This window comes from Coregonus lavaretus (assembly GCF_964263955.1).
Source record: "Coregonus lavaretus genome assembly, contig: HAP1_SCAFFOLD_5808, whole genome shotgun sequence".
In the NCBI taxonomy this organism is placed as follows: Eukaryota; Metazoa; Chordata; class Actinopteri; order Salmoniformes; family Salmonidae; genus Coregonus; species Coregonus lavaretus.
Window position 1 is genome coordinate 14,763 of NW_028163541.1, and position 22,481 is coordinate 37,243.

Consider the following 22,481-nt stretch of genomic DNA (forward strand, 5'->3'; position numbering starts at 1 on the left):
AACCAGCTTCATGAGTTAGTCACCTGGAATGCATTTCAATTAACAGGTGTGCCTTGTTAAAAGTGAATTTGTGGAATTTATTTCCTTCTTAATGTGTTTGAGCCAATCAGTTGTGTTGTGACAAGGTATGGGGGGTATACAGAAGATAGCCCTATTTGGTAAAAGACCAAGTCCATATTAAGCAAAGAGAAACGACAGTCCATCATTACTTAAGACATGAAGGTCAGTCAATATGGACAATTTCAATAACTAAAGTATCTTCAAGTGCAGTCGCAAAAAACATAAATTGCTATGATGAAACTGGCTCTCATGAGGACTGCCACAGGAATGGAAGATCCAGAGTTACCTCTGCTGCAGAGGATAAGTTCATTAGAGTTACCAGCCTCAGAAATTGAAGCCCAAATAAATGCATCACAGAGTTCAGACACAAGTCAACATCAACTGTTCAGAGGGGACTGTGTGTATCATGCCTTCATGGTCGAATTGCTGCAAAACCACTACTAAAGGACACCAATAAGAAGAAGAGACCTGCTTGGGCCAAGAAACACGAGCAATGGATATCAGACCGGTGTAAATGTGTCCTTTGGTCTGGAGTCCAAATGTGAGATTTTTGGTTCCAACCGCCGTGTCTTTGTGAGACACGGTGTGGTTGAACGGATGATCTCCGCATGTGTATTTCCCACCGTAAAGCATGGAGGAGGAGGTGTTATGGTGTGGGGTTGCTTTGCTGGTGACACTGTCTGTGATTTATTTAGAATTCAAGGCACACTTAACCAGGATGGCTACCACAGCATTCTACAGCGAAATGCCATCCAATTTGGTTTGGGCTTAGTGGGACTATCATTTGTTTTTCAACAGGACAATGACCCAACACACCTCAGGCTGTGTAGGGGCTATTTGACCAAGAAGGAGAGTGATGGTGTGCTGCATCAGATGACCTGGCCTCCACAATCCCCCTACCTCAACCCAATTGAGATGGTTTGGGATGAGTCGGACTGCAGAGTGAAGGAAAAGCAGCCAACAAGTGCTCAGCATATGTGGGAACTCCTTCAAGACTGTTGGAAAAGCATTCCAGGTGAAGCTGGTTGAGAGAATGCCAAGAGTGTGCAAAGCTGTCATCAAGGCAAAGGGCGGCTATTTGAAGAATCTCAAATATAAAATATATTTAGATTTGTTTAACACTTTTTTCTTTGCTACATGATTCCATATGTGTTATTTCAAAAACTCTTGATTGAGTAGGTGTGTTCAAACTTTTGATTGGTAGTGTATGTGCGAGTATGAATTTTGTTCTAGCCAAAGATTTTCGGTTAATCTTTCGTTAGTCTCTAGTGTGTCCCATGATTCAAGGCTGTGTCTGACGTGTATTCCTGTGTGTGTGTATGAGAGTCCAGGCCGGGATTGTCTAAGGTTTCGACCAGACTGTACTGAGTGGAACAGAGATGTAGGAGGTCTAAACTGGCCGCTGTTTCACTATTTATACAACAGCTAAGCGAAGATGGGGCCTGAAATTTTGATTCACAGTGACTCTCCTCACTACAGCTGTGGAATGCATCATACAACACATTTGGTCTTTATCTGATTCACAACACCTGTTTAACAAAGCAAGACTCTGATCCCACTTATGACATCACCACATATCATATAAATAGATATCTTTACTGTGTATCATGCTTTAAAAAGAATGATGTCACATCTGATGTGGTTCTGACATCACATCGAGATCACAGATGTGTGTTGTATACATGGCTGTTACGAGAAGAGAGATTCACATCCCTATGCTTCCCTCACTCAAAATATCACACGTGTTCACTCTAAACATAGCCCTACATTCATGGGTTTGTAGACCAATCCCATAACTGCTGAGACACTGGAATAGTGACTAATGGATGTTTTTAACTTGAACGCGACATGGTCAAATCCTCATAAGATAATTAGTGACAATATTTGTAACTATTTCTATTGATACTTTATATTCAAAATCACAGGCATGGATAGATTATAGAGCTTATGTTATGCCAGAGAATTTAGTTAACTGTATCCCTCTCCTTGTTATTTTCTGTCTTTGTCTCCTTGTTTCCTCTCCTCTGTCCTTGTCCCCTTGTTTCCTCTCCTCTGTCTTTGTCTCCTTGTTTCCTCTCCTCTGTCCTTGTCCCCTTGTTTCCTCTCCTCTGTCTTTGTCTTCTTGTTTCCTCTCCTCTGTCCTTGTCCCCTTGTTTCCTCTCCTCTTTCTTTGACTCCTTGTTTCCTCTCCTCTGTCTTTGTCTCCTTGTTTCCTCTCCTCTGTCTTTGTCTCCTTGTTTCCTCTCCTCTGTCTTTGTCTCCTTGTTTCCTCTCTTCTGTCTTTGTCTCCTTGTTTCCTCTCCTCTGTCCTTGTCCCCCTGTTTCCTCTCCTCTGTCTTTGTCCCCTTGTTTCCTCTCTCAGGACCGTAAACTGACTAAAGCGGAGCGTCAGAGATTTAAGGAGGAGGCAGAGATGTTGAAGGGTCTCCAGCACCCCAACATTGTGCGTTTCTATGACTTCTGGGAGTCACCGGTCAAAGGGAAGAAGTGCATCGTTCTTGTGACAGAGCTCATGACCTCAGGGACACTAAAAACGTGAGACAAACACAACCAACAGCATGCCCTCCCTCCCTCCCTCCCTCCCTCCCTCCCTCCCTCCCTCCCTCCCTCCCTCCCTCCATCCCTCCCACACAACAGTGCTGAGCTTAACATTAAACACAAGGTCAGGTATAACCTCCTTCCTAAGCTGTTCTTATGAAATTAAAAAATAGTAACTTTCCAAAAGGGAAAATTCCACTGGTTGAAAGTTTTCATTGAATTAATTAGTTCCTCCACATTTTGATTCATAGTTGAATGATAGTTGTTCATTATCAGATGGATTGTAATGGTAGTGGTCGTGATGACGATGAAAATCATGATGATGATGGTCTGTTCTTCATCCTCCAGGTATCTGAAGCGTTTTAAGGTGATGAAGCCCAAGGTTCTGAGGAGCTGGTGTCGACAGATCCTGAAGGGCCTCCACTTCCTCCACACCAGGACCCCTCCCATCATCCACAGGGACCTGAAGTGTGACAACATCTTCATCACCGGCCCCACCGGCTCCGTCAAGATTGGAGACCTGGGATTGGCTACGCTCAAGAGGGCGTCCTTCGCCAAGAGTGTCATCGGTGAGGATGAGGAATCATGCTCTTTCATGCTCTGCTTGGAAGGGTCGTAAATACATCACTTGTAAAAGAGTATGGAATCTATACTGTAACTATGTATTTAATGGATTATGACAGTACTTCTGTTGAGACCTGAAAGGCTGTTTGTGAATTCATTGAGCCTCTTTTGGATGGTTATATGTGAATTAGCTTAACATTTTTATCATCTTAGCGTGAGTGTGTGCCAGTGTGTAAGGGAAAACCTTCTGTTTCTTTCTGAAGGAGCCCTGTAACTCTTGTGACCTTTGCCCTTTGCCCTCTCCCCTGACCTCTGCTGTCCCAGGCACCCCAGAGTTCATGGCCCCTGAGATGTATGAGGAGCACTATGATGAGGCGGTGGACGTCTATGCCTTTGGGATGTGTATGTTGGAGATGGCCACCTCAGAATACCCATACTCCGAGTGCCAGAACGCTGCTCAGATCTACCGCAAAGTCACCAGCGTGAGTCCAGCGAGTCCATCTTCAATCCTATCTATCACCCACACCATTGCTAGCACCTATGTTTTCATACTAGTACTAACTCACCCACCCCATTACTATCGCCAATGTTTACTTACTAGCACAAACAGCAAAGCCATACAGATCTACAGTGAATAATCCAAAAGGTTACCATGGTGATGCAAGCTGTTAGTACTAACAAAACAAACCTACATAAGGTCACAGATACAGGCTCCTACAGAGTCACTCAAAAAGTAAGTAACTCTAAGTAGCACTAATGTTATCATAGAGACGCCAGTATGAATGAAGTGCACAGGAGGCTGGTGGGGAGAGGACGGCTCATAATAATGGCTGGAATGTAGTGAATGGAATGGAATGTGTTTGATACCAATCCATTAATTCTGTTCAGCCATTACTATGAGCCCGTCCTCCCCAATTAAGGTGCCACCATCAACCTGTGATGAAGTGTGCTTTTTGAAGAACAACCCAGAAGAAGAAGTTACAGTACAGAGAAGGTTTAAAGGGATGTTTAATCATCAAGCTATCAGAATTTGTTAGCAGTCCTTTCAACAATGATAATTAAGTTATATTTCTGTCTTTGAACGTCTATATGGCTTAAGGAGAGCATGTCTGTGTCTCAAATGACATGTTATTCCTTACATAGTGTACTACTTTTGATTTACTTTTGTTCAAAAGTAGTGAAGTACATAGGGAATAGGGTGCCATTTGGAACGCAGTCAATGTGTTTTTCCAGAGGGAGCTTCCTGCCACCGCTTTCCTCTCTGGAGTAAAGTAGCAGCAGCTGCAGCAGTAACTAATCACTTCTCATTGGAGTGTAGTTGTCTGAGAGAGACGACCACGTCACTGCACCGCGGGGAGTCTGTTCTTAATGGGGTGTAACATTTGTCAGCCATCTTACTCCTGTTACAAATAATGCAGGTCGCACGCTGTGTGTGTAGTTGTTTTTGTGACTGTGTGACTCAGTGCAAGACTGTGTGAGACATCACCTGATATTCGTGGACTCCAGGAAGAGTAACTGTCGCAACTGGGGATCCAAACAATAAACAAATGTTCTTCATATTTGTCATCATGAAGATTGTTCTTGTTTTTGCATCTGAATGTGAATGTGAGTGTCAGGGTGAGAATGTTTGAGATGTCATATGATATTCTTCATACTTGTCATCGTGAATATAGTTGTTCTTTGTGTCTGGCATCTCTAGGGGGTGAAGCCTGCCAGCTATGATAAGATCAGTGACCCAGAGATTAAGGAGATCATCGGGGAGTGTATCTGCCATCGGCGGGAAGAGAGGTAAGTGGACAGAGTCGAGTCCATCTGTAAAGTAAAGAACTGTGCAGATAGAGAGCATTAAATGGTCAAAACCAACACATGCGCACAACACACACATACACATGACACACACATACACACCACACACCCACACACACGGTCGCCCTGTCGCTATGTCCTAGCCAACTTTGCATAAGCATTTCCCTAAACCTTTTATACAAGCTGTGTTCGTGACGAATAAACACACACACACTGTTTCTGTCCTGAGGTATGACGTTGGTGCCAGTATTTGGGTCTGCTGCTGTTGATGTTTCTACGTGTACTGACATTTCACATCAGTGGTTCCGAGTGACACCATAACCTTTGCACAGCAGCAGCGTTGCGTGTGCGTATGTGTGTATGTGTGTGTGTGAACGTGTGTACGTGTGTGTGTATACTGTACTAGTCCCCTGTAGCTCAGTTGGTAGAGCATGGCGCTTGCAACGCCAGGGTTGTGGGTTCGTTTCCCATGGGGGGCCAGTATGAAACATGTATGCACTCACTAACTGTAAGTCGCTCTGGATAAGAGCGTCTGCTAAATGACTAAAATGTACTGAATGTGTGTTGTCATCAGGTACACCATAAAGGACCTCTTGAACCATGCCTTCTTTGCGGAGGACACGGGCGTGAGGGTGGAGCTGGCCGAGGAGGATGATGGGAAAAAGAGTTCCATCGCCCTCAAGGTGTGGGTGGAGGACCCCAAGAAGCTGAAGGGGAAGTACAAGGACAGCGGGGCCATTGAGTTCACCTTTGACCTGGAGAAAGAGACCCCAGAGGGTGTGGCCCAGGAGATGGTGAGTAGCCGAGCCATATGTAGAGATTCTATACGGCTCTGGTGGTGAGTAGGGTTCACATTATCATGGCTCAGAAACGGTTGATGTATTTGCAGTGCCAGTTGCAGAGTATGATATGGCTATATGATGTAGATTGAGAAACAGAACCATAAACACACTTTATTTAGTCAAAATAAAAATAAATGTTCTATGATAAGGGAAAGGTTGTAGCTTTTTATTTTGATCTAGCCACTTGGGGTGTCCTCATGGAAAGCTACTCTGTCCTCTAGAGTGTAGTGTCTGTCACTCTCTGTGCTCTATGGTGACCTTGGTTTCGGCTGTTCTGTGCAGACTACATCTCCCAACATGCCTCTGGGGGCTGGGGGATGGGGGATGTTGTGCAATTGGTGATAGTCATGAAATAGTGTTTTAGAGATTCCAGTCAGACTGCACAGAATCACTGGTCTACAAATAACCTCGAATCCCATGTAAATGTAGAACTACTCATTATAGATCAAGATCAGTGATTCTACACCTCGCCTTGCTCAAACTGATCTTCCTCAAACATGCTGAAAGACTTGATCTCATGTTACAGTAACCTCCTCGTCCGTTCCTAAACAGTAACAGACTCATCTCCACAACACTCTCCTGATATAATGAGCTATTATGTAATCAGTAAATCGTCATTGGTTTCGTGGTTGGGCCGGTATGATCCAGGAAGGTATTGATTTAAATCACAACTACCAGTCAGTCCGGTTGACCCTGCCTGACCCTGTGTCCCATCTGAGAGCTGTGGGGTGGGGAGAGGCAACCTTTTATCTTTGTGTGACTGTGACACAAAGATAGACAGACAACTGATGTCCCTAAAATTCTAATTTCCACATTAGTTTATATGCGGCCCTGTTTAGTGATAACCTGTCTGCTGTAGATGGAGTCAGGTTTCTTAGTGATAACATCTGTCTTGTTTTGTCCTGTCCTATCCTGTCATGCCCTGCCCTGTCTGCATTGCCCTGCCATGTCATGTCCTGTCCTGTCTGCATTGCCCTGCCCTGCCATGTCCTGCCCTGTCCTGTCCTGTCTGCATTGCCCTGCCATGTCCTGTCCTGTCTGCATTGCCCTGCCATATTGCCCTGTCCTGTCCTGTCTGCATTGCCCTGCCATATCCTGCCCTGTCCAGTCCTGTCCTATTCTGTGTCATGCCCTGTCCTGTACTATTCTGTGTCCTTCCCTGTCCTGTCCTATTTTGTGTCCTGTCCTGTCCTATTCTGTGTACTGTCCTGCCCTGTCCTGGTCTATTCTGTGTCCTGTCCTGTCCTGTCCTGTCCTCTGCAGGTGGACTTGGGGTTCTTCTTAGTTTAGTGATAGCAAAGACAATTTAGCGAAAGACCCTAAACAGTAGAGAAGATGAATGGAGAAATGCGTAACATTTGGAGCATGGGGATTCTTGACCAATCACGTTCACGTTGTCATGCTGCGTCACACAGCACTCCCTTCAGTGCTTAGTTTAGTGATAACCTCTGTTGTAGTTGGAGTCAGCGTTCTTCCAGGACTGTTTATAGATAACGCCTCTGTTGTAGGTGGAGTCAGGTTTCTTCCTGGACAGCGATGTGAAGATAGTAGGAAAGTCCATCAAGGACCGAGTGGCTCTAATCAAATGGAGGAGGGAGCGGACCGTCCCTGCAGTCGAGACCCAGACCCAGAAACTGCTACAGGTTTGTGCTTTTTGTCTTTGTTGATGTTGGTGTTTAATTTGTTCCTTTATTTGTCTGTCTGAATCAATGTTATCATATTATTATTAACCAAATATTTACATTAAACAACCCTGCTGCAGGTGCCCAGCATGGGGGTACCACCACAGGGGGCTCCACTGGCCCCAGCAGAGTCAGAGGAGGAAGAAGGTGACCAGCCCCTTCTCCTGCTCTGCAGCCTGCCGGCCCACACCACCTCGGCCACATGTAAGAACCTGACTGCAGCCTCTATTCTAATAGCAAAGACAGAGACACAGGCAAACAACAAACAAATAAAGAAAGAAACACATAGACAAATGTGCATACAAGAAAACTGACAAACACTTAATGTAACTGAAACACACACACACTGCTCACCTTCTGTTGAGGCAGGGCCGATCTGTTCAAAGTAATCCAGATGTAAGAATCTCTACAGGGCTTATAGATTACGGGTAATGACATAGAGGGACATGATGGCAGATCTGTGTGTGTGTGTGTGTGTGTGTGTGTGTGTGTGTGTGTGTGTGTGTGTGAGAGAGAGAGAGAGACTGCTGCAGGGTGTGAATAGCACCAGTGACTCAGCTCTGAGTCATCTCCCAGCTTTTGAATTCTAATGATGCTTAGTCTCTCTGTTTCATTCTTTCTTACTCTCTCTCTTTCGCTATCTCTTTCTCTCTCTCTCTCTCTTTAAATTCAATTCAAGGGCTTTATTGGCATGGGAAACATATGTTTACATTGCCAAAGCAAGGGAAATAGATAATAAACAATACAAAGTTATGACCAGTAAACATTACACTCACAAAAGTTCAAGTACAAAAGGGAAAATAAATAAACATAAATATGGGCTGTATTTACAATGTTTGTTCTTCACTGGTTGCCCTTTTCTTGTGGCAACAGGTCACAAATCTTGTTGCTGTGATGGCACACTGTGGTATTTCACCGAATAGATATGGGAGTTTATCAAAATTGGGTTTGTTTTCAAATTATTTGTGGGTCTGTGTAAACTGATATGGTCATACATTTGGCAGGAGGTCAGGAAGTGCAGCTCAGTTTCCACCTCATTTTGTGGGTAGTGTGCACATAGCCTGTGTTTTCTTGAGAGCCAGGTCTGCCTACGGCGGCCTTTCTCAATAGCAAGGCTATGCTCACTGTCTGTACATATTCAAAGCTTTCCTTAAGTTTGGGTCAGTCACAGTGGTCAGGTATTCTGCCACTCTGTACTCTTTGTTTAGAGCCAAATAGCATTGTAGTTTGCTCAGTTTTTTTGTTAATTCTTTCCAATGTGTCAAGTAATTATATTTTTGTTTTCTCATTATTTGGTTGGGTCTAATCTCTGCCACTCCCTCCATTATTTGAGGTTGGCATAATGTTTTCTCCACACTGTTCCCTATTATTCTAGACAGTCAGCACAGTGCCCTCTACCAGTCCCTCCCAGAGCCCATATCTACACCCCAGGACTACAGCCCCCCTGTGCAGTCCCAGGCCCAGCTGCACCAGGGGGCCTACCAGCAAGCCACCACTCAGCTGCACCAGGGGGCCTACCAGCAACCTACAGCACAGCTGCACCAGGGGGCCTACCAGCAACCTACAGCACAGCTGCACCAGGGGGCCTACCAGCAACCTACAGCACAGCTGCACCAGGGGGCCTACCAGGCTCCTACTGTAAGTTCTCTCACACAAAATTCCCCATTGTCTCAAACTCATATGTCAAAACTCATTATTTAAAATGTATTCTCACGGCAAGTGTCAGACATTCCCTTTCTATCTCTCTAGCTCCTAGTTTATTTTGTGTTTTGGGTAGTATCTTTGTAAAGACAAACATGTTTATGTTTATGTTTATGTTTTCTTTTGTCCGATCGACCTGAGCAGTGCTACTTCAGTGAGCCCTTTGCATCTCAGAAAACTCTTCTCTCCCCTGAGAGGGCAGAAGATTGGTTTGTTGGTTGTGGGACCAATGAGAGGACAGTGAGTTGTGGCGGGACAAATCAGTGCGCTAGGTGTGGAAGCACCTCCTTGATTGACATGTGCAGGGCCCACTCTCTCCCTAAGCCACTGAGTCGTTCTCCCTGCCACCTCCTGCCCCAAACGAGACAGAGCCGAGAACGGGATGAAAACTCAGAGGAGCGCGCAGCAGCATCCCTCCCCCTCCCACTCAGGATCCTGTCCCCTCCCCCTCCCCCTCAGGATCCTGTCCTGTCCCCTCCTCCTCCCCCTCAGGATCCTGTCCTGTCCCCTCCCCTGTCCCAGCACCATCAGTATTCCTACCATGACTCAATCAATCAATCAGTCAATCACCCCCATCCTGCCATCCTGGTTACAAAGCCCATACAACGCCCCTCTGACCTCCCCCTGCCCCACTCCCACCCCTACTCCTGCAGGGCCTGTGCAAGCTTTGACCTTCTACTGAGGACCAGGATGGAGGCTGGGGAGTCTCTAGGCCACCCCAACATGCCCCCCCTCCTTCCCTCTCCCCAGTGCTCACCAGTCCACACGCCCTCCCCAATCTCCCCCCACCTCCTCTCACTGCTCAATCTCCCTCCAATCACCTCCTCCCTATCTGATCCTCCATCTTCCTTCTGGACCACACCCTCACATCTTGCCCCACCTCCTTACCTATTGGTCCGCTCCTCTAGTGGAGGTCTGTCCCTGCTCAACCACTGTCTAAGCCACATTGTCAGTCGCAGGAGCAGCTCCCCAACACCGATAGACACCCCGTACCGGCCCAGTCAAAGCTATGGAAAGGCTGGGCTTCGCAGGACCAGCTCCCCTATACCCCCAGACACTGGGGCCTACTGGTCCGGCCAAAGCCAGCCCACCTCTCCTGTGCCTGAGCATTCTAATCAAGACCAGGGCTTGGGCCTGGGCCTGAGTTTGGAAAAGGCTCTGCTTCTATCACCACATGACAGCGAAGGCAGACCAGGTGGTCCAGGTGGCTCAATGGTAGGTCAGGGATATGACAGGCTTGATTGAACTTTGACCCTGCCCAGTCGTTGCCATAGCAACACCCGACCTAGCTGCAGCAGGGGCATGGGGCTGGTTCTTCTTTCTGCTTTGCTCAGCTTCCTCTGTCCCTCCCATGATGACCAAGCGCAACATTACTTCCCAATCCCAAATCCACCCCTAATAGGATTGCAAAATTCCGGTAACTTTCCCAAATTTCCCAGGTCTTCCAGAAATCCTGATCGGAGGATTGCACATTTCCTGCTTATTCCCTCCTGATTCTGGGAATCTTCCCACTGCGATTTCTGGAAAACCTGGGAATGTTGGGAAAGTTACTGAACACTAACCCCTAGCCTCAGGCGTAACATTGATGTTCTATCTGCTTCTGTTCACTCCTCAGCAGACAGAGAATGGCTTGGATGACTATTTCTTCTATGATATGATGGATCAGCTGTGTAGATCTCCTTACTACTGCAACAGCCCCTTCCCTTTATCCTGCAGTTTCCAGCAGCAATATCAACCCTGCTCACAATTATTCATTCCCTTGTTGCTCCTGTGAAGGAACATTGCTCAATTGAAGATGCTGATGATTTTTTGTCTTGGGCTCAATGTTCATTTTCTTCTCCAGATTATTGTTCTATATGATGTGTTCTACATCATCTTAGTCATAAACTGAAAGCCAGCCTTTTCCGCTGTGTGTTCCAGCCCAGTGCAGGGTTGATCCAGCCCCAGCCTGTCTCTGCTCCAGCCACCCCAGGGCCTACAGTACATCAGAGCAGACCAGCTGCAACACAGAGCTTCCCAGCTGCTGCCCCTGTCCCCACTGTACAGGCAAAGACACAGCTCATTGCTTCTGCCCAGCCCAACCAGGAGGTAAGGGTCTGTTCTGAATCCAACACTTAGGTGTGAATGTGTGTTTGTGTATGTGCGTGCATGTGTGTACCTATGAGTGTGTAGCTATGAGAAGTGATAGTTTATGGGACTCTCATTGACAAAATCTTGGCTGTCCAGTCAGATGCTGTCTGTCCCCAGGCTTCTGTTCAATGAGCAGAGATAAAGGTGGCTGTGATGTTTGTTGTTCTCAGCTGTAAGTACAGTATATTCACACATTGACAAGCCCTGTGGTGTGTATGTGTGAGCCCAGAGCCTTGTGTGTGTGTGTGTGGGTGTGTTTAACTATACATGTGGGGACCAGAAGTCCCCACAAGAATAGTAAAGCAAGAGAAAAATGACCAACTGGGGACATTTTGTTGGTCCCCACGAGGTCAAATGCTATTTCTAGGGAGTGTATGGTTAAGGTTAGAATTAGTGTTAGGGTTAGAATTAGGTTTAGGGTTAGGGTTAGGAGATAGGGATAGTTTTAGGGTTAGGGTTAGGAGCTAGGGTTAGGTTTAGGTTTAGGTTTAGGGTTAGGAGATAGGGATAGTTTTAGGGTTAGGGTTAGGAGCTAGGGTTAGGTTTAGGGTTAGGGTTAAGGTTAGGTTTTTGGGTTAGGGTAAGGGTAAGGGTACGGGTTAGGGTTAGGGTTAGGGTTAGGGGTTAGGGAAAATAGTATTTTCAATGGAACTGAATTGTATGTCCCCACAAGGTTAGCTGTACAAGATTGTGTGTATGTGTGCGTGCGTGCATGTGTGTTTGTGGGTGGGTGGGTGTGTGTGCATATGTGTTTGTGGCTAACTAGACCCGATGACAGAGTGTGTGTGGTATGTGTACCAGATAGACAGACAGACAGACAGATACGGCTGTTTGCCAACCAGACTTGGTGACAGGACAGGCAGAGTGTTCGAGGCAGTAGATTATGTTTGTGGAACAGGACAGATCTAGATGTTCAATTAACTTTGTCATTAGGTTTACTCACCCTGCCTGTCTGGCTCTCTCTCTCCCCTCTCCTCTCTCCCCCATCTCTCTCTCTCTCTCCCCTACCACAGTTGTCTGTCAGTCAGCCTCTACCTGAGCAGTGCTCTGACATCACCACCAGTCTTGTCCAATCAGCTGCCTCCCTGGTCAGCAGTGCTCCTCCCCCTCAACAGCAGCCTGCCCAAGCCACACCCCCTCTCCAGCCACTGCAGCTCAACAGACAGGTGGGCAGTAGATAGTCTCGCTTGATAGACTCATGACGCTCAAGCAACACAGATATATCATATAGATTTGATCATAACTGTAAAAGCACAATCCATAAGCAAGTAATACGTAATGAGAGTAACATGTAAGAATTCTGGTCAAAAAGTGCCCTGGAGGACTGACAGCGAGGGAAGGTCTTTGTGAGTGCACACGTACTGCAAAACCAATGAAGAAGAGGAACAAGGTGCACTCCATGGTGAAAATCGAACATCTTGTTTTGGTTGTTTGTTTTTGTTTCAGGTTGATTGTGTTTGTAGTTTGTATTGTGCCACTGGGGACACAGAACTTATGGATTGGGCCTTTAATTAATTAATAAAGATCAGGGGTTGTGTTCACACCTAATCTAAACTGATGCCTGTGGACAACAGAGAGATTAAAGCTGTGTGTTTATTACGTTCTCATTATGTTTATTTAGCTTTTTTTTCTTTCCTAGCTTCCCTCCTCGCCATACCCTGCCATGGGGGGGACCCCAGGCGGATGCGAGCCCGTCCTCTACTCCCCAGCTCCTCTGTGCCCCTTCTACCCCCACAGGATTGACCTCCCTGTACCTGGTTCCCCCAGCCCCTATTACTCTCCTGTGCCCTCCCTGACCACCGTTGGCACCCCCCAGACCCCAGTGTCCCTGGCCCAACCACCCCAGCAGACGCTAGGCATGGCAGTACCCGTCCCCCTGCTTGCCATGACCCTGCCCCCTAGGATGCCCCAACAGCAGCCCTGGCATCAGCAGGTCTATCCTGCCACCCCTCAGCAAGACCTCCCCCCTCTCCAACCCTCTCACCCCCTGCCCCTCTCCCAGGTACAACCTACAGCCCCCCCTGCCCCCCTCCCTGAGAAACACGTGGCAGATCAACCTCTCCAGGTGAATATTCTAATCAGTGCTCACTGTAGGGTTGTACATTTCCAGTAATTTCTCCCAAATTACCTAGTTTTCCAGAAATCCCGGTTGGAAGATTCCCAGAATTAGGAGAGAAGGAGTAAGGAAATTCGGAATCCTCTAACCAGGATTTTTGGATTTCTGGTAATCTGTGGAAAGGTACAGGAATTTTGCAACCGTAGCTCACTGTGATGCCTGAAACACAGGAAACCTCCCAAATACATTACATAAACTGTGTTTACTAAAACTTCCGAATATGTTGGCTTTACATTTTGACTTTATGTTGGAATGTAGACACTAAGACAAGGACAGTAGCACAGTTCAGAAAACACTTTTGGATGAACTAGTAGGTTGTACCATAGAATTGGAACCTCTAACCCTGGCAATTTGACTGGCAAACTCATGGGTACACTCGCAATGGCTGGCTGGTATTGTGATGCAATAATTTCCATGGTAATGTAGAATGTTCATTCAAATGATGCTATCTGATGTGGCTCATGCAATGGAATGTATTTTTGTAGTGTCAGTTGAGTTGATTCAACAAATCACAGCAAAGATTTATGAGTAGACTTCCTGCTTTTACTTCCTGCTTTTAATTCCTTCTTCACTCCTGTGGGTACACTCCCGATGGCCGCCAGTCCACCCATTATGCCATCATTGACTTGAATGTGGACGCCCGTTCCATTCCTTCTATTTCCAACTAGCACTCACAGTCTCATGTCAGAATTAGACATTCATCAATGTTTCTCAAACATCACATTTCGAAGTTGTTGCAAATGTCAAATTTGGAAGTGTATAAGGTTAAGTTTAGGCATTAACTCCGAAATCTTAAGGTTAGGCATTAACTCAGAATGTTTAAGGTTTGTGGTCCTCTGTAGCTCAATGTTTGTGGTCCTCTGTAGCTCAATTGGTAGAGCACGGCGCTTGTAACGCCAGGGTAGTGGGTTCGATCCCCGGGACCACCCATACGTAAAAATGGCATATTATTATTATTATTAAGGTTTGGGATAGGCTTAAAATAGCGTTGCCCCTAGTGGCCGGTTTCCACGTCATCTCCCGACGTCCTCAGACATGGATGGATTTCGAATACTGACTTGTATCAAGGGTGACCTGGCTGTCTATTTCTATGGATTGTACAGTTTTAGCAGCAGTAGCAAAAAATATTCTGTAATACCTAAGTTATTCCTCCCTCCAGATCCAGTCTGGTGCCCCTCAGGACCCCCAGGGAGAGGCTCCGGTGTCAGCCCTGGCCGCGCTCCACCCCGTCCAGCCTGCCGTCCTGTTCCCTCCCTGGAGGGGGGAGGTGGTGGACCCCAACCCTGTTGCTGCAGCCAGGTCCGATCAGACACTCCCTGAGAACCCAGCCCCGGCCCCACCCCTGGCTTCGGCCCCGACTCTGGCTGGAGCCCTGCAGCCGCAAGGCACCCAGAAAGCAGCCCCAGTGCCTGACGGTGCCAGCCTGCCCACGACTCAGCAGAACCTGGACACTGCGTCCATATCTACCTCTTCCCAACCTGAGGCCAGCCAAGAGGTAGGTAGCTACACACACAGTTCCCTACAGTTCCCTACAGTCCCCTACAGTTCCCTACAGTCCCCTACAGTTACCTACAGTTCCCTACAGTTACCTACAGTTCCCTACAGTTACCTACAGTTCCCTACAGTTACCTACAGCTCCTTACAGTTCCCTACAGTTCCCTACAGTCCCCTACAGTTACCTACAGTTCCCTACTGTCAGGGCGTGCTGTAGGTGCAATGGTGGAATCAAACGCAGGACTCAGAACGATATTCCAATCTCTTGTATTACTGCCCATACATAGGCAAAAAGGACAACTTGGCCCGAAGGCGAAAATTACGCACAACGGCGAAAAGAAACAGCGCACAAACAGGTGCGACAAAATGTAACCGCGCACAAACAGGTGCGACCAAATGTAACCGCGCACAAACAGGTGCGATAATACTCCAGAGTAGTGGAGAGAAGCTCAACCGAGCAATACACACAACTGACGGAAAATAATTACACACAACACTGGACAAACACAACGAGAAACTTATAGGACACTAATTACGCCAAAACAGAAACAGGTGTGGAAACAAACAGACAAAAGCAAACGAACATGAAACATACAGCGGTGGCAGCTAGAATTCCGGAGACGACGAACGCCGAAACCTGCCCGAACAAGGGAGAGAGGCAGCCTCGGCCGAAACCGTGACAGTACCCCCCCCTTGACGCGCGGCTCCAGACGTGCGCCGACTCCGGCCTCGGGGACGACCAGGAGGACGCGGAGCAGGGCGCGTCGGATGCCCCCGATGGAATTCCGTCAGGAGCGACGGGTCCAAAACGTCTCTCCTCGGCACCCAGCACCGCTCCTCCGGACCGTACCCCTCCCACTCCACTAGATACTGGAGACCCCCCATCCGACGTCTCGAATCCAAGATGGATCTCACGGAGTACGCCGGTGCCCCCTCGATGTCCAACGGGGGCGGAGGAGTCTCCAAGATCTCATTTTCTTGGAGTGGGCCCGCTACCACCGGCCTGAGAAGGGACACATGGAACGAGGGGTTAATACACTTATACTCCACAGGTAGCTGTAATCTATAACATACCTCGTTCAACCTTCTCAGGACTTTAAATGGCCCTACAAACCGCCGACCCAGTTTCCGACAGGGCAGGCGGAGGGGCAGGTTTCTGGTAGAGAGCCAGACTCGATCACCAGGTGCGTACACCGGTGCCTCACTGCGGTGGAGATCAGCGCTCGCCTTCTGACGTCGGAGGGCCCGCTGCAGGTGGACGTGTGCAGCGTTCCAAGTCTCCTCTGAGCGCCGCGCCCACTCATCCACCGCAGGAGCCTCGATCTGGCTCTGCTGCCAGGGTGCCAGAACCGGCTGGTAACCTAACACACATTGAAATGGAGTTAGGTTAGTGGAGGAATGGCGTAGGGAATTCTGGGCCATCTCGGCCCAGGGAACGTACCTTGACCACTCCTCCGGCCGGTCCTGGCAGTATGTTCTGAGAAACCTACCCACATCCTGGTTTACGCGTTCCACCTGCCCATTACTCTCCGGGTGGTAACCCGAGGTGAGGCTCACCGAGACCCCCAACCGCTCCATAAACGCTCTCCAGACTCTGGAGGTGAATTGGGGACCCCGATCAGCCACAATGTCCTCGGGTACCCCGTAGTGCCGGAACACATGGGTAAACAGTGCCTCTGCAGTTTGTAGGGCAGTAGGAAGACCCGGCATGGGGAGCAAACGACAGGCCTTAGAGAACCGGTCCACAACGACCAGGATGGTAGTATTCCCTTGGGAGAGGGGAAGGTCTGTTATAAAGTCCACTGAGAGGTGGGACCATGGTCGTTGTGGAACGGGCAGGGGTAGCAACTTACCCCTAGGTAGATGTCTAGGCGCCTTACACTGGGCGCACACCGAGCAGGAGGAAACATAAACCCTCACATCCCTTGCCAACGTGGGCCACCAGTACTTGGCACTAAGACAGTGCACTGTCCGGCCGATACCCGGATGTCCAGAGGAGGGTGACGTGTGAGCCCAATAGATCAATCGATCCCGAACCTCGAGCGGAACGTACTTCCGACCCTCCGGGCACTGTGGTGGACTAGGGTCGGTGCGTAACGCCCGCTCGAGTTCAGCATCGACCTCCCACACTACCGGTGCCACCAGACACGACTCAGGCAGTATGGGAGTGGGCTCCACGGACCTCTCCTCCGTGTCATACCGCCGAGACAGCGCATCTGCCTTGCCATTCTGTGACCCAGGGATGTACGTGATCTTAAAAGTAAACCTGGTCAAGAACATACTCCATCTTGCCTGGCGAGGGTTCAGCCTCCTCGCCGCCCGGATGTACTCCAGGTTACGGTGGTCCGTCAAAATGAGGAAAGGGTGTTGAGCCCCCTCAAGCCAGTGCCTCCACACCTTTAGAGCCTGTACCACGGCTAACAGCTCCCTGTCCCCTACGTCATAGTTCCGCTCCGCCGGACTGAGCTTCTTAGAATAAAAAGCACAGGGGCGGAGTTTAGGTGGCGCGCCAGACCGTTGTGAAAGCACGGCTCCTAAACCGGCCTCCGACGCGTCCACCTCTACCTGGAACGGCAAAGAGGGATCCGGATGCGCCAGCACCGGGGCCGAGGTAAACAGGTCCTTCAGCCTCCCAAACGCCCTGTCCGCCTCGGCCGACCACTGCAGACGCACCGGACCCCCCTTCAACAGAGACGTGATGGGAGCTGCCACCTGTCCAAAACCCCGGATAAACCTCCTGTAGTAATTTGCAAACCCCAAAAACTGCTGCACCTCCTTCACAGTGGTTGGTGTTTGCCAATTACGCACGGCCGACACCCGGTCTACCTCCATCTTCACCCCTGACGCAGACAACTGATAACCCAAAAAGGAGACCGACTCCTGGAAAAACAGACACTTCTCTGCCTTCACATACAGGTCGTGCTCCACCAGCCTCCGCAACACTCTACGCACCAGGGCCACATGCTCGACACGGGTAGGTGAGTACACGAGAATGTCATCAATGTACACCACCACCCCCTGCCCCTGCATGTCCCTGAAGATCTCATCCACAAATGATTGGAAAACTGACGGAGCGTTCATCAACCCGTATGGCATGACCAGATACTCGTAATGGCCCGAGGTGGTACTAAAGGCTGTTTTCCATTCATCACCCTCCCTGATGCGCACCAAGTTGTACGCGCTCCTGAGATCTAATTTCGTGAAGAAACGCGCCCCATGCAACGACTCAGTCATGGTCGCAATCAGCGGGAGTGGATAACTATACTTCACCGTAATCTGATTGAGACCACGGTAATCGATGCACGGGCGCAAACCCCCATCCTTTTTCTTCACGAAAAAGAAACTCGAGGACGCAGGGGAAGTGGAAGGCCGTATGTATCCTTGTCTCAGCGATTCGTCTATGTAAATCTCCATAGCTTTCTTCTCCTCCTGAGACAGAGGATACACATGGCTCCGTGGGAGCGCAGCTCCTGCCTGGAGGTCTATCGCACAATCCCCCTGCCTATGGGGTGGCAACCGCGTCGCCCTCGCCTTACTAAACGCAATAGCCAAATCCCCATACTCAGGTGGAACGTGCAATGCGGGCACCTGGTTTGGACTCTCCACCGAGGTAGCCCCTACGGAAACGCCCAAACATCTACCCACACACTGAGCAGACCACTCCATCAGAGCCCTCTCCTGCCACGAAATAGCTGGGTTATGGGTACTCAACCAGGGCATGCCCAGCACCACCGGATACGCAGGAGAGTCAATCAGGAACAGCTGAATCATCTCCTGATGATCCCCCTGCGCACACATCCTAAGTGGCGCCGTGACCTCCCTGATTAAGCCCGTACCCAACGGACGACTATCTAGGGCGTGAACGGGAAAAGGAACATCAACAGGAATGAGGGGAATCCCTAACGCTAAACAAAACTTTTTATCAATAAAATTCCCAGCCGCGCCTGAATCTACCAGCGCCTTATGTTGGAAATGAGGTGCTACCTGTGGAAAACGTACAGGCATACAAAAATGGGCAACAGTGAGCTCTGGGTGAGTGGGGCGCCTACTCACCTGGAGGGAATCCCCAGTGCGGGACCTGTCGTCATCTCTCCTAGGAGGCCATCCCCAGCACCTAGCCGCGGTGTGTCCTCCCCGACCACAGTTGGTGCAGTGGATGGACCCCCTAGCCTGCCGACTCCTCCTCTCTCTAGCGCCAGCGCCCCCGAGCTCCATAGGACACGGCTCGGAGGCGCTGGAGGGTGAAATGGACGGACCCTCCGCAGGACGTCCGCGGGTAGCCAGTAGGTTATCCAGCCTGATGGACATGTCAACCAGCTGGTCGAAAGAGAGGCTGGTGTCCCTACAAGCCAGCTCCCGACGGACGTCCTCTCGTAGGCTACATCTGTATAGATCGATGAGGGCCCGATCATTCCACCCTGCATCTGCCGCTAGCGTACGGAATTCGAGCGCGAATTCCTGGGCACTTCTCCTCCCCTGCCGGAGGAAGACCAGACGCTCCCCCGCCGCTTTCCCCTCCGGGGGATGGTCAAACACCGCCCTGAAGCGGCGGGAGAACTCGTTGTAAGTAATCGTCGTGGCGTCGATCTTCCTCCACTCCGCGTTGGCCCACTCCAACGCTTTTCCGGCCAGGCAGGAGATCAGGGCGGACACGCTCTCATGCCCTGAAGGTGCCGGGTGCACTGTGGCCAGGTATAGCTCCACCTGGAGTAGGAATCCCTGACACCCAGCCGCGGTTCCGTCGTAGGCCCTCGGGAGAGATAGTCGGACTCCTCGAGGTTCCGGCGCTGGAATGGGCGGGCTGGCCGATGGTGCTGGCAGGGCGGGAGGCGGTGGAGGCGTACCCCAGCCTCGGAGGGTGGAAATCACCTCCTGCAGGGCGGTCCCCATCTGCAGGAGCTGATCTTGTTGGTCCCGAACCTGGGCCTCCAGTCTCGTCTGGGCTGCTTCGGCTCCTGCTGATTCCATAGATGGTGTGTAATTCTGTCAGGGCGTGCTGTAGGTGCAATGGTGGAATCAAACGCAGGACTCAGAACGATATTCCAATCTCTTGTATTACTGCCCATACATAGGCAAAAAGGACAACTTGGCCCGAAGGCGAAAATTACGCACAACGGCGAAAAGAAACAGCGCACAAACAGGTGCGACAAAATGTAACCGCGCACAAACAGGTGCGACCAAATGTAACCGCGCACAAACAGGTGCGATAATACTCCAGCGTAGTGGAGAGAAGCTCAACCGAGCAATACACACAACTGACGGAAAATAATTACACACAACACTGGACAAACACAACGAGAAACTTATAGGACACTAATTACGCCAAAACAGAAACAGGTGTGGAAACAAACAGACAAAAGCAAACGAACATGAAACATACAGCGGTGGCAGCTAGAATTCCGGAGACGACGAACGCCGAAACCTGCCCGAACAAGGGAGAGAGGCAGCCTCGGCCGAAACCGTGACACCTACAGTTCCCTACAGTTACCTACAGCTCCTTACAGTTACATACAGTTCCCTACAGTTCCCTACAGTTACCTACAGTTTCCTACAGTTACCTACAGTTACCGACAGTTCCCTACAGTTACCTACAGTTTCCTACAGTTCCCTACAGTTTCCTACAGTTACCTACAGTACAGCACAGACACAATTGTTACTCTACTACCACACACTGCACAGCACATACTGTGAACACTACTCCTAGATGTATCAGTGTACTCTGGTCCTGTGTGTTGGCTATGCACTGCTCATTTTGTAAATGTAGGCTGCGTCCCAAATACTTGTGTGTTGGCTATGCACTGCTCATATTGTAAATGTAGTCCCAAATGGCACCCTATTCGCTACATAGTGCCCTATGGGCGCTGGTCAAAAGTAGTGCACTATATAGGAAGGAATAGGGTGCCATTTAGGATGCTGCCATACCCCTTATGACATGTTTTGTGAGTCTAACAACCCAATTGTCTTTCCCTCAGGAGCCAGTGCAAGAGAAACCCATGGCGTTTCACAGTCATGCAGGCTATGACAGGTGTGTGGCCATACCTTCTGACCTTGACTAGAGTGTTGTTAAGATGTTATTCCCCAATGTACAGTACAGGGGCTGTAGTGGGTACAATGAGGGTGACCCTGATTATCTGTGAATAATAAACCTATAACACTACTCTATGTGACAATGGACACCTGGCCCTGTCAATCCTGAATGTTTTCTCACTGAAATGTTAACCTTCGAATCCAGTGACTACACCAGAGTGCCATCTTAGTGAGACGCACACATAAGATCTCTATCTCTGTGCCACAAGCAGAAAGAGAGAGAGAAATAGAGGAAAGAGTGTTAAAAGTGTTCTTTGAGTCCATATTTCTTTATCTCTGCCAAAAGCAGAAAGAGAGTGACAGAGGGAGAGAGAGGGAGAGAGAGGGAGAGAGAGAGAGAGGGAGAGAGAGAGAGAGAGAGAGAGAGAGAGAGAGAGAGAGAGAGAGAGAGAGAGAGAGAGAGAGAGAGAGAGAGAGAGAGAGAGAGAGAGAGAGAGAGAGAGAGAGAGAGAGAGAGAGAGAGAGAGAGAGAGAGAGAGAGAGAGAGTGTTAAAAGTGTTATTTACCTCATTCATATCCCTACCTTTAGCTTCAACTCAGATGTGGCGTCAGGTAAGGAGATGAGTGATGGCTACGATGGCTTGTCCAGCAGCGGGAAGGGGGACGGGAAGCCCCGGAAACACCACCGCAAGTCGACCCGCACACGCTCACGCCAGGAGAAGACCAACAAGCCCAAACTGAGCATGCTCAATGTAAGTCCGTCCGTCCAGACTACCCACCTTTCCGAACTGACCAGTGGTCAAAGTTTTAGCCATTCTTAAGCTATTCAGTAAGTCGAAAGGGAAAAATTTAAAACAGAAATGACCATTTATACTGTATATTCATATATTGCTATATTCAAAGTATATGCATATTCGTACTTGCACATTTAAAGTAATTTCTCTTTCTCCCTCAGGTGAGCAACACGGGCAATAAGATGGTGGAGTCCCAGCTGGAGACCCACAACCACAAAATGGTGACCTTCAAGTTTGACCTGGACGGAGATGCTCCAGAAGAAATCGCTATTTACATGGTGAGGTCATGACCTTGGCAGACCTGTCTGCGTCCCAAATGGGGGGTGGGGGGTTGTTGAGTTCTACTAAGGTAACATTGTTTTAAGATGGTCATGACATGAATCATTTAGCTATTTGAATTTGAATTTTAGGATCCCTTTAGGCCTTTAGGCCTTTACTCCTATAGCCCATAGAAACGCATTGAATAACAACAGATTCATGAATGGCAAAAAAGACAGTGAAAAAATGTAACATAAGGAATAAGGTTTTGAAGAGTCTGTCCTATATCTAGGAGATGTGAGAAAGCTCAGGATTAATTGAATTTGGCCTTTACTACTATAGCCCATAGAAACACATTGAATAACACATTCATAAATGGCAAAAAAGACAGCCTAAATATATATCATAAGGAATAAGGTTTTGAATTGTCTGTTCTATATCTAGGAGATATAAGAAAGTTAATGAAATA

The 22,481-nt window shown here is 48.8% G+C and overlaps 1 protein-coding gene across 1 annotated transcript; it reads left to right on the plus strand.

Moving 5' to 3' along the window:
- Window positions 1-216: 216 nt before the first annotated feature.
- Window positions 217-22,032, plus strand: LOC311118002 (serine/threonine-protein kinase WNK2-like; the record flags this gene model as incomplete). The annotated part of the gene is made up of 15 exons (XM_084192882.1): window positions 217-222; window positions 2,423-2,595; window positions 2,947-3,167; window positions 3,487-3,644; window positions 4,862-4,950; window positions 5,543-5,762; window positions 7,319-7,453; window positions 7,573-7,696; window positions 8,868-9,130; window positions 11,114-11,281; window positions 12,337-12,489; window positions 14,599-14,934; window positions 20,906-20,958; window positions 21,550-21,712; window positions 21,916-22,032. Coding segments are annotated over 15 exons (2,379 nt in total), but the record flags the coding sequence as incomplete, so codon positions are not given.
- Between the last annotated feature and the right edge of the window lie 449 nt (window positions 22,033-22,481).